The following is a 12295-nucleotide window of genomic DNA, read 5'->3' as shown; positions in this document are numbered from 1 at the left end:
GGCTGCCGGTGGGCGGGAGGTGCTGGTATTGGGGGGTGGGGGGGAGAGCTGATGCGGGCTGCTGACCTATTACTGTGACTCTTGGCAATGTACATTTGTTAAATTCTGGTTTCTTCTCAGGCTCATCAGAGAATGCTTTGTGAGCCTGTGTTATCCTCATCATGCTTTTTTTTTAAGGAAAAAATATCCAAATGAAATAATGGAAATGAAGATTTTTAAAGAAATCTACCACTGTACCCAAGAAAATAACTACTATTAGAGAAACAGGCCCTGATTCTGTGGTCAAACCAGTGTAAATCAGAAGTAATTGCAGTGATGTCAGTGGAGTTATACTGGTGTATAAGGGTATATCTATGCTTACTGGGGATCAACGCTGTGGCGATCAATCCACCGGGGGTCGATTTAGCGGGTCTAGTGAAGACTCACTAAATCAACTGCAGATCACTCTCCTGTCGACTCTGGTACTCCACCAGAACGAGAAGCGTAAGGTAAGTCAATGGGAGAATTTCTCCCGTTGACCCAGCTCAGTGTCAACCCCGCAGTAAGTCAACCTAAGCTATCTCGACTCCAGATATGTTTTTTATTCACATAGTTGGAGTTGCATAATTTAGGTCAACTTAACCCAGTAGTGTAGACCTGCCCTCAGTGTTATATAGTCATGCCTTGACCCTTCTCTCAGTGAAGCTGGTTCCAAATGAAACTCCCATTGGGTGCTCTCCTAAATGAGAGGAGGATGAAGCCTCCAATATATAGGAAAATCAAGACACTACTTACACAATTTTTGTACTTATATATATTTCTTATCCTGTTTATAATCATGGTAACCATCACATAAATACTTGTATTTCACTTATCATAGTCTAAATTTCAAATAAATATATAACATTAGAAATAGTCTGGGAGTCAAGAGACTTAGGTGCTGTTCTTGACTCCACCATTAACTCAACATAGGAATGTCACTAGATCACCATCTCTCAATTTTCCATATGTAACAGGGAGGTAAGATGTTTGTATATCACTTTGAGCCCCTCCACTTAAAGATGATGTATATGTGCAATGTTTTATACAAAGGGACTTTACTCATGGATATCACTACATTTCTCCCCAATAATGACATAATTTCCCCTGGGTACTTGTTATACTTCTGAGGGGTGGAAGACTAAACATACAGCTAAGAGCAAGTAAAATGAATGGAATAAATAATTATAGGATGGTACAAAATGCTAATAAGCTTTTATTCCCCCTTTGCAGCCATTGATTGCAATGTTGTTAACCAAAATTCCTTTCATTAAAAACTTTGCACATCGCATTTCCTTTACTGTGAAAAACTACACAGAAAGAGTATTGCCATGTTCAGAGGCTCCAAATAATGTGTCAGATACCTAAAAATCATGAGATTGGCTTGAAACCATGAGAGTATAAATAAAAAATAAAATTGTTCTTTTTGAATTTCACTTTTGTTTTTTGAGCTTTTATGAGGATGCTCATTTCAGGTTCAAAATTCAACCTTAAATGCACATGCAAAAATGCAGGACTCCCTTCTGGTTGCTTGGATAGAGATTCCACTTACCATCTCTTAACCTCTGGGATGAAGAAGCTATTCCTGAAATTACCTTTAAAAATGTTCAGTTTAGTTTATTAAATCAGCTTCCAGCTTGATTTACGGCTTGTGGAATGAAGACAGAAATGACTAGAGTAACATATTATGTACTCATACTACACATCTCTGAGCCACTAAAGTCCAGGAATTATTCGTCTCCTGAGGAGGGCAAGTTATGTTTGCACCAGGGTGCTCATTTGGAAGTTCCACCAAGAGGAAGAAGCTTTAAATTGTATATTGGATCCCACAGGAGCCCAGATAAATGAGACTGAACCAGTCCATCCCCAGGCTGCCATGGCCATATCCCCTCATTAGTTAGGCTTGGCAGGTTTTGGCATGGCATTAAAGAACTGCAAGTTATTTCCATCTTCCAGAAGAGTAGGAGCCTTCCTGCACCAGGGCTACCCTTTGGGCAGAATCTAGGGTTGAATCTGCTCTGATGACTTGAATATTTATTTATATTCATACACCATGACCTATGAAACCTTTAGGAAATCTGTGGGATTTGTCCATGGAATGGATGCAGATGTGAATTTTCCTGTTCAGTTTAGATAACCCATTGTGAATGTTTAGCCTTAGATTAATAAAATACATGCATATAATAGCAGACTTCTCCCCAAATGTCTCAAACGATGTCTGTGCAAAACTCTTTGTTTTGTCTTGGGCTAAAAACATGTGACACACTTATGCTGCCTCTCCCTAAACTGACCTCTAAGGCCACCACCCTCTCCTCCTTCAAAACCCACCTTTGCAATGTGCCTACAGGTTATCAGCCAACTCATAATGTGTTGAGAGGCAGATGGGGATAGCTGGCACTTAGTTTATATATTTATAACTACCAGAAAAAAGTTTTGCAATAACTAGATACAGTTTTATATACACATATCTAGATATAGAGTGACAATTGCATCCTTCTCCCTCCATTCTTTGGATAACAATGTCTTCTTGGACTATGAACTTTTCAGAACAGGTTTTCATATGTATAGTGCCTAGTATAATAGAACCCAAATCGGCTTGTGATCTCTAGCTGCCATCATGGTATAAATATTAAGGAATAATAATAGCATAATGCTATGGATTTGAGGTTTAAACACTACCTGTATTTCCTAGTCAATGAAGACTAACATCCATCAGTAATAGACATGGTAACATGACTCCCTGAAGCACACCAAACATTATGTCCCATGAAACTTAGGGCTGTCATAAAGTATTAATGGCATAGTTCAGCATTCACTGCATGCTAGAGAGACCTTGATAATGAAATGAATTATACAGAAATAAAATTAAAAAAAGGAAAAGGAAACCTCTGCTCAGTGACAGCAGTGGTAAAAAATAAAAATAAACTGTTAGAATGTATAATGAATGGGATAGAAATTAAAATCGAAGTATTATAACAGATATGAATTGATGATATGCACTCATCTTGAATACTGCATTCAGCTGTAGTAAATCCATTTCAGCTTACATAAATCTGCCTCTAGAGCACTCATTTATTTGCTAGTAAGGGGTTAAGTTATCTTATTGTTATGGCCCTACCAAATTCACATCCATGAAAATATGTGTCACGGACCGTGAAATCTTGTCTCCCTCAGTGAAATCTGGTCTTTTGTGTGCTTTTACCCTATACTATAAAGGTTTCACTGGGGAGACCAGCGTTTCTCACATGGGGTCCTGACCCAAAAGGGAATTGCAGGGGCATCACAAGGTTATTTTAGGGGGTCGCAGTATTGCCACCCTCACTTCTGTGCTGCCTTCAGAGCTGGGTGGCCAGAGAGTGGTTGATTTAAAATCTTATGTTCATGAAATTGATCAAAATGGACCGTGAATTTGGTAGGGCCCTACTTATTATTATTGCTATTTTTGTTGTTGTTTATTGCATGCTGTCAATGTGCTCACTGCTGCACCTGATATAGGGGGAACCCTTTCCCAGAGAGCTAACATTCTAATTAACAATACAGTGTAAACCAGAGATTCCCAAACTATGATCCAGGGTCTACTGGTGGTCTGTGGACCAGCTGTCTGGCTAAAGAGTGGTTCACGTTTTATACTGGAGTTCCATTTAACTGTAGTTTACAAAGTGTTAATTAATATTAATAGCTGCTTCAATAAATGGTTAATCAATTATTATAGATTCCAACAGGCCAACAGATCAATATAACCAGGGAATGTAGCTATAACACCTTCTACTGATGTGCTTATAACTCTCCATAGCATACACTAGACAAGCTTATAACATATAACAGTCATTTATTAACCCCATATAAACTAGTTATACATGGAATCTTAATGAAGACTGTGATCAAAAGGGGGATCTCATCCTTATTTCCTGCTGCTAAATCACTCAACAATCCTAAAACAAATATTTTCCAAACATCACATTTCTATGGAACACTTGCTGTAGTTACAAACAGGGATGCTGCACAGTTGCAATTAGGAGGGAAGGTGAGAAAGTTTGTAAACCCCTAGTTTGGACTCATTAGTGCACCAGTGACACTTCCTCCTGATAGAAAGTGCTTATATACGCCATTAAAATATATGGACTCCTGTGGGAAAATAGAGCCCCAAATGACAAGAAAATGGTCTAATCCCAAAGAATAGTTTATCATTCTTTTTATTTTTAATGTATTTTTGTCTTTAATGGGTTAATAATGATAGCCTTGGAAAATGTGTTTGAAGCTTTAACTCCTTACCACTTTTTAATTCATTATATTTAATCCTTTTCAGTATACATCTGCTCTGACCTATGATGCTGTTCAAGTGATGACTGAAGCTTTCCGTAATTTGCGTAAACAGAGGATTGAGATCTCCAGAAGAGGAAATGCTGGAGACTGTCTTGCAAATCCAGCAGTGCCCTGGGGTCATGGTGTGGAAATAGAAAGGGCATTAAAGCAGGTAGTCTCTCTAGAACCAGTTCTGGAATTAATGTCTGTATGAAATACTCTGTGAATGTTCTGAAAGAATCTTTCTACTTCCTAAACTGGACTTTGTTGGTAGAGATTTATAAAACCAGCATCAATTATATCTAATGCCCCAGGAAAACATCTTAGTAATTAAGGATATATAATTTTTAGGATAAACCTAAATAGTCTTTTTTTTTCTTTTGCATCAATATGCAATCATGGAACTACAAAACACAGAATATATTTTGTAGATAAACGAATTTAATGCTACCATTATTTCCATTCTTACTTCATATAGGTTCAGGTGGAAGGTCTAACAGGAAATATAAAATTTGACCAGAATGGAAAGAGAATAAATTATACAATAAACATCATGGAGCTCAAAAATACTGGTCCCCGGAAGGTAATTTTAATTCTAAATGCCCTTAAAAGTTATACCCTGCTAAGTGATATGGAAAGGTAGGTGACTGAAAGGTATAGTCAACAAAAGACCATGTTGCAATTAAGTTTATTCATATGATTATATTTTAATGGTCTTGCAGAGCAAAGAAAAAATGTACCCTGTTTGTTTCTATAAATATGAGCTTTTATTTCTGGTAAGTACCATGTGAAACTATAGCTTATTTTATTTTAAATAAATTGTGTAGATTTGTTTTTCTTTTCTTTTCTGGTTAGAGCAGATAAGTGGGAGCAACTAATCCAAATAAACGTTAACGATGACTTTCTGAACTGATGATGCAGAATACAACTTTTCAGAGAATAACTCTCATTAATGGGTTCTCTAAATGTGATTTTTTTTCTCCCCTACATCCCTAGCCATTCAGAGAAAAGCCAAATGCAGTAGCAGTGGATATTTCTTCCTAATTTGTATAACCTTTACAATGCTGCAGCATGATTTTTATATCAAAATCAGGTGATATGTAGCTGAAAATTTTAACCTGCGTAGTAGGAAAATTAATATTAAAATTTGTTTACATGTGCCAAGTTCCTGTCAATTCCTGTCTAATGCTTGCATGTTTATATAGGTGAAGCTGCAGCTACTATAACTTTCTGTGGCATATTTGGAGTGGGTATGGTATGCTTGAATGTAATAAGATGTTTACATATGATAGTTCATATTCATCAGTGTCGATACATCCTACAAACTTTTTCAGATTGGATATTGGAGTGAAGTGGACAAAATGGTTGTGAATCCCATTGATGGTCCTCTTGGGAATGAATCCACAGGACTAGAAAATAAAACTATTGTTGTCACCACTATTTTGGTAATTAATTTAACACATTTCTCTTGAGAAGGCAATCTATGTTTTAGTATTATAATGAATTATTGTGCTACATTATATTAGTTAATTGTTATGCCAATTCATAGCTGTAAGACAGAAGACTCTGAAATGCTATTTTTTATGGAATATTAACGAGAGGACTGATACCATCCAATTGCTGTTAAAGAAAGGATGATCAGTACATGGACTTTGTAAAAACCAGAGAGTTATTTGATTGATAAATTATTCAAAAACAATCCATGCCAGCTACAAGGAACCAATAGCCTGATTTCGAAGAACTCTTTGTCTGAATGGCAAAATTGTATTATTTATTTTTAAAATCCACTCTCCATACTCGTTAGCAAATGGAATTCACCAAATCAGAAAGAAGAGCACTTAGGAGTTTCAGAGTTTTATCTCTAGCCATTTTGAACTTCTATGCCAAAATGGAGGAATGAATAAGAAACTTAATCTTCTATGTAATCTTAAGAGAACATCATACACTGTTTGTATAGTAGCAATGTCATCTAATTTACACAGCTGCTTAATCATAGATATATGTCTTGCGTGAGCATCTAGCTGTTCTGGCTGCAAGATTTTTGGAGGAAAATAAATTGGGGCAAGAAGGGGGAAAATCCCTTTTTACTGTGAACCTATTGTTTGTCACCAGTTTTGGTGGTGGTAAGAATTTTGCTGCACAGCTATAGTTTATTGTCTGGACCCTCTAAGTATTTCTGTGCAGTAACTCAATACATGTATTACCTAGAGATATTGCAATATTGGCTGGGTGAGAGAGGTGGCTGCAGAATAGGGAAGAACCCTCTTGGATTTTACAATTTTAACAAACAAACAAAAACCCACCAGCTACGCTCAAAACCCCAAACAAACAAGTAAAATAAACAATATATTGGAGCCTCTTCTCTCCACAGTGTATACATAATTCCTATTACACTCACAGTCATTATTTAAACATCTCTGGGACTGGTTATACCTGTAAGTGTTGGCATTTGAATCTGACTGTGAAGCATATAATTTTAAATGTTATATAAGACATGTTGAACGAATAATCAGAGTGACAAATCTAAAGACCCAGAACATTTGTGAATAAGGTGGGTTTGATTTTCTCCCCCCCCCCGTCTAAAATCAAATATATTTGTATAATAAGTGCACAGTTATCACAGTTGTCTCTTCATTGGCTAGCTAAAGTTCAGTCTTTCTGTGCAGGAGTCCCCATATGTCATGATGAAGAAAAATCATGAACTGCTTGAAGGAAACGAGCGATATGAGGGCTACTGTGTGGACTTAGCTGCAGAGATTGCTAAACATTGTGGATTCAAGTACAAGCTCACAATTGTTGGGGATGGCAAGTATGGAGCCCGGGATGCAGACACAAAAATCTGGAATGGGATGGTTGGAGAACTTGTTTATGGGGTAAGAAAATCTTCTTAATAACAGCTACTATGACTGATGATAGTGATGTGTGTGGAGGTGTTCTCCTTGTCATGCAGGAAACTGGTCTGACTCATATTTGCTATGGAGATAGTAGCTTGTTTTGATATGAAATATTTGAAGATTAAAACATGAAGTTTGATTTAAATATGAAAGTTAAATGAGGAGAAAGAGTCTGTATTTTATCTTTTTTCCCTACAGATACAAGACACTATGCTTTGCTAACATATTTAAGTCCCATAAACTTTGAAGGAGTATGTCTAAAAACTGCAAATGCACTATAACATACGTATTTAAGGAGAAGGCTTGGAATAGTCCAATCAGATGGTTGTATATATGTCAGTAAGAAGATTTTTGGCTATAAATTACTAATTAGTTTACCCTCAGTAGGGCACTATCAGTGAAATGACTATTATCCATGTCCCTGCTGTCCTATTCTTCATTTGTGATATGCAACAGGAATGAAGCCATTCTTTGTTAACGATCACATCAGTTATTATTACCATGCTTTGTTTCCTTTACAGAAAGCCGACATTGCAATCGCTCCGTTAACTATAACATTGGTGAGAGAAGAGGTGATTGACTTCTCAAAGCCCTTTATGAGCCTCGGGATATCTATAATGATCAAGAAGCCACAGAAGTCTAAACCAGGAGTGTTTTCGTTTCTTGATCCCTTAGCATATGAGATCTGGATGTGCATTGTTTTTGCCTACATTGGGGTCAGTGTAGTTTTATTCCTGGTCAGCAGATTTAGCCCATACGAGTGGCACACTGAGGAGTTTGAAGATGGAAGAGAAACGCAAAGTAACGAATCAACTAATGAATTTGGGATATTTAATAGTCTCTGGTTTTCCCTGGGTGCCTTTATGCAGCAAGGATGCGATATTTCGCCAAGGTTGGTTACTTGCCCATTTCAGCTTTGTGCATTTTTGGTCTCAGATGGAGTTTCATGGTGCATATATATTCACTTTCAAAAGGAAACTGGTTACTGACTTCTTTCCCAAAGAGTTCAAAAGTCCTTGAAATGAAAACAATTGCCATCGGTGCAGGCAAGTGAAATATTTGATCGATATCCTCCTAACGTCGATCATACATTTCCCCAGTGAACTTATATACACCATGCAGAGGCTGTAAAATGCATAAGGTTCCTGTCATTCCATGCCTTCTTGGAGGGGTACCGTGTTTTTGCTGCATATTCCCATTTTACAGTCAACTGTGCATCTGGTTCACACCAACTGTAATGGGAAAAAAGGGTAACTCACCACTAATTAGCTATGAAGCAGCACTTTCCCATCAAAGACCACTTTGCATACCATCTCACATACATATTAACCTATTGTTTTTCCACAGAGAAATGAAATAAAAGTAATCAATTTCCTGTAAAGCCGCGTGAAGTAGTTACAAACAACCGCTATGGTTTTGTATGACTCAGTTTTATAGGAATTGTGAAATAAATTGCTAGGATGAAAATGAGGATCCGATTCATTAAAAATACATACGCCTTTCTTGAGGGATTTTCACGTGCTTTATTTGGGAGAAAAGTAAGCACTTTACTTGCTCCACTTTTTTTCTTTTGCAGTTCATTAAATATTCTATTTCCTTTGTGCACAAGCGGTTGGGGTCTTGATTCAGCAAAGTAGTTTGGCACATGCATAATTACCTTGCTGAATCAGGACCCTACATGAACAATTGAAATATGGCAGTTGGGTTTATGGGAATTAAATCAGAGGAGCCTTCTAACCATGCTCAGTGATTTCACCTTCTTCTCAACATTCTAATATAGGAGAGGGGAAGTGTCGGTGTCCTCTGAGTTTACTGTGTCTAATTATACAGTAATGTATGAATAATTATTTTTGAGCAAAAACAAAATGGAAGGTAGCAGGAAAACCTCTCGCTGATATGACAGTTCCCATGTGCTGTAGCACATTTACTTTTTACCAAGGAAAGCCTATTCTTGTATTATATGTAGGCTAATAAATACCTGCAGAAATACTATTTATGACCATGCAATCAGTCCTCCGTTGGACATTCTATGAAGGAGCATTCCCCGTGGCCTGGGCTTGCTTGCTAAAGGAAAAAGGCAGCCTTTCACATTTCTATTCTATGGAAATAAGGTAGCTACTTCTGATTCTGGAGGACAATATGCTTTTGGTGGCTGGGTATGGCTGCTCTTCCCAGGGATATAATCACAAACCCTGCCCAGCTAAATGATATTTGGCAATGAGGCTCATCATCTCAAATAATTAAGCAGCTGTATAAATTTCTCTTATCAGGCACCACACTATGAATTTTTATCTGCATGTAAAGTAAATCAATAACTGCAAAATTGTTTTTAATGAATCGAGCCCTTGGTAGCTTAACGTGAAAGGTTGATTTAATTTTTTTTTCACTCCTGGGTAATAAAACATGAGAATTGCTACGCATTAGTTTGTTAAAATTTAAAGAATTTTGTCAAAAGTAAGATTAGCATATTATTGTCACAAAAGGTATATAAAACTCAGATTATTTTGGAGATGTACTTGGAAGATACAGTATCAGTACAGCATTTGAGATTCCCCAATTTCCTTTCTAGTCATAATTCATAATGAAAACATTCAATTTTACAATTATCTCTTTGTCTTTCTACTCATATATTACTATAAAAATAATAAGGCTGAAAGCTCTTCTATCAATCGGGGTTCTTATACCAAGCCCATTACTGTGGTTACAGAACAGCCAACAAATTAATTAAAGTAATGACAAAAAAAAAATCTCTGTGCTGTTCTTCTTCCCCTAAACTGTAGGGAGGATGACTTAGGCTGTGTCTGCACTAGGATATTTTTGCTCACAGTTCACACCATTGTTATCACCATTTCATTTCCACCAGTGGGAACATTGCGGAGAGCACTAATGCAGACAAATTGCCAATGGGTCCTGGAGTTGTAAATATTGTGACCTGCTCTGAGTAGATCAGATCACATGGGGCCTAAAACACTGGCATCCCCCTGGAACCTTGTCTACACTAATGCTTCTACCATGGGTACTACAGATAGAGCTGAAAGAGTGGTGGCAATGGTGGGTAATTTTAGCAAAACTTTCTTAGCACAGGAAAGACTGAAGTGAGCCAAATTTTCAAAATGCACATGCACCCTTTCTAACTGCAAATTCCTACCTTTGTACATGCAAAGCATTGTGTGCAAATTGGGTAACTGTGTACACAATTGAGAATTGGGTGCAGAATTATCTTATATGTAGCTGTTAATTTGGTGGTATAAATGTGAGTTATTGCTGGTGCACCACTTTGAAATTTTGGTTCAAAATGTACGTTAAAAGGAAATTGTTTATTTTACTAGGGATGGATATTATGGGAAAACTCTGAACATAAATGATAACTGAATAGCTTTTAGATGGAAAATACCAGGCAGTTAAAGAAACAGTTGTTATGATTTGGGGCTTGATTCTTCTTACAATGATTATGGGAGTTTTGCCTGCCTGAGGACTGAAAGATTACACTCGTATTTCAGTAAATTATTGCCAATTACATATAGTGTGAATTTAACATAACTAGCATATAATTAGCACTAGTGTTTTTAAAGACACATACTTTACCTTGCAAATACATAGTACTTATCATGTAATCAAATGTTTAATTATTACCATGTAAACAAAGAGCACTGAGATGATTGCTGTGCCCCAAAAAATGTTTTTTCAAAGCTGAGAAAAAAGAAGGTTTGCAGAGCATAGTAAAGTCTAGGAACAATAGGATGGATTTCAGACTTTCTCATCTATGGTCCTTTTCAGTAGCTTATTCTGGGCCATATCCTGCCATTGATTTTTATGCAGGGCTTCCAGTAAGAGAGTCCTGCATGGAGATAGCTATTCAGAATATGTCTTTATTACCATTGAGGTTTTTTTTACAATAACAATCACAAACATGATTTGTCTAGAATTGTTTCTCTTTATTTTTGTTCCCAATTTAATAAATCAGCTTTATAGAAATAATTTTAGTTTCTAAAATCTCAGCATTTTTTTCTGACTTGATACTTAGTTTAAATTTGCATTTACACTATGGTAGGTTGGGTGATTGACATAATTTTTTTATATATTACATAGTGCAAATATATTAGCAAAATATCTGAGCTGCGGTTTCACTGGATTTATGGGCTTCCTATGCTCAAATATACTCAGATTTCTACCAAGTTATTAAGCACATCTCCAAAGGTTATGTATATCCTAGTATAATGTATTGCTAGGAAACAGTACAGTAATAAATTGGAAAGTTTAAAGTGTAGACTGACGCTTGACTATGATGTCAGCATCAGCAATTTTATTATATTTTCTCAGTTTCGAAAATCACTGAATTTCTCTAGTAGTGAACTCTAAATTGTTTGATCTATTTTTTTGAGACCTCTTTTCTTTTCTTGAGCAGGAGATGCAAAACAAAGACCCATAAGAGCCCACCTGTTGCAGTTAAAGCGTCAGATTACTATTTAAAACCTGTACTTTTTCTCACCCATTTTACTGTAGTTTCAGTTTGATTGTTTCATGTCTATTTCCCAGTTTGCTAAATGCTTGTATTTTCAAAAATAGTTATATTTATTATTTAGTTTATGAGAATTCACTTGGCCAAAGCCTATTTCAAGTAGCGCTGCCCATTTCTCAGCATAGATTAATTCCTTCTAATTACTATATGTCCACAGTAGCATAAGTCATTGTTTTGTGGATATCAGTCTTTGTCTGAATGTCTCATGAAAATAAGCAATTTTCAGCCATTCAATTTTTAAGTACATTTCTAGTTTATCTGAAACGCTGTTTCATTGGTGTTGTTTGATTCCCTTGTCTGTGTTTTCATGTGTCATACACAGGACTTCAAATGAGAGAGCATGAAAAGCTTATTTGTTAATATGGCTCACTGTGATCTGAGCAGTTTCATTTCAGGATATTCACATCTCTGAAGAACTGGGACACTAATTCTCCATAAAGTAATCTCAAGTCTGGAGTCCTGATTTCAGCGAAGTCCACCAGATCTAGTGAAGCTTACAGTCTCACCCAGCAGAACTTTACAGTGAATTAATTTCCTGTTTGATTAGCATGCAGAGCAGCAG

General features: G+C 36.6%; 1 protein-coding gene across 6 annotated transcripts in view; it reads left to right on the top strand.

Moving 5' to 3' along the window:
- The window catches only part of GRIA2 (glutamate ionotropic receptor AMPA type subunit 2), a 128369-nt gene that overhangs the window by 85291 nt on the left and 30783 nt on the right, over positions 1–12295 (top strand). For all 6 annotated transcript variants that reach the window (XM_054029316.1, XM_054029317.1, XM_054029321.1 and 3 more), the window contains exons 7-11: positions 4325–4492; positions 4799–4903; positions 5655–5765; positions 6987–7193; positions 7736–8106. In XM_054029316.1, the coding sequence (XP_053885291.1) occupies positions 4325–4492; positions 4799–4903; positions 5655–5765; positions 6987–7193; positions 7736–8106 (962 nt within the window). The remainder of the gene's footprint in view (positions 1–4324; positions 4493–4798; positions 4904–5654; positions 5766–6986; positions 7194–7735; positions 8107–12295) is intronic.

This window comes from Malaclemys terrapin, chromosome 5, assembly GCF_027887155.1.
Source record: "Malaclemys terrapin pileata isolate rMalTer1 chromosome 5, rMalTer1.hap1, whole genome shotgun sequence".
NCBI classification, from domain to species: Eukaryota; Metazoa; Chordata; order Testudines; family Emydidae; genus Malaclemys; species Malaclemys terrapin.
Note: the sequence above shows the minus strand (reverse complement) of the source record. Positions and strands in the feature narration are given on the sequence as shown.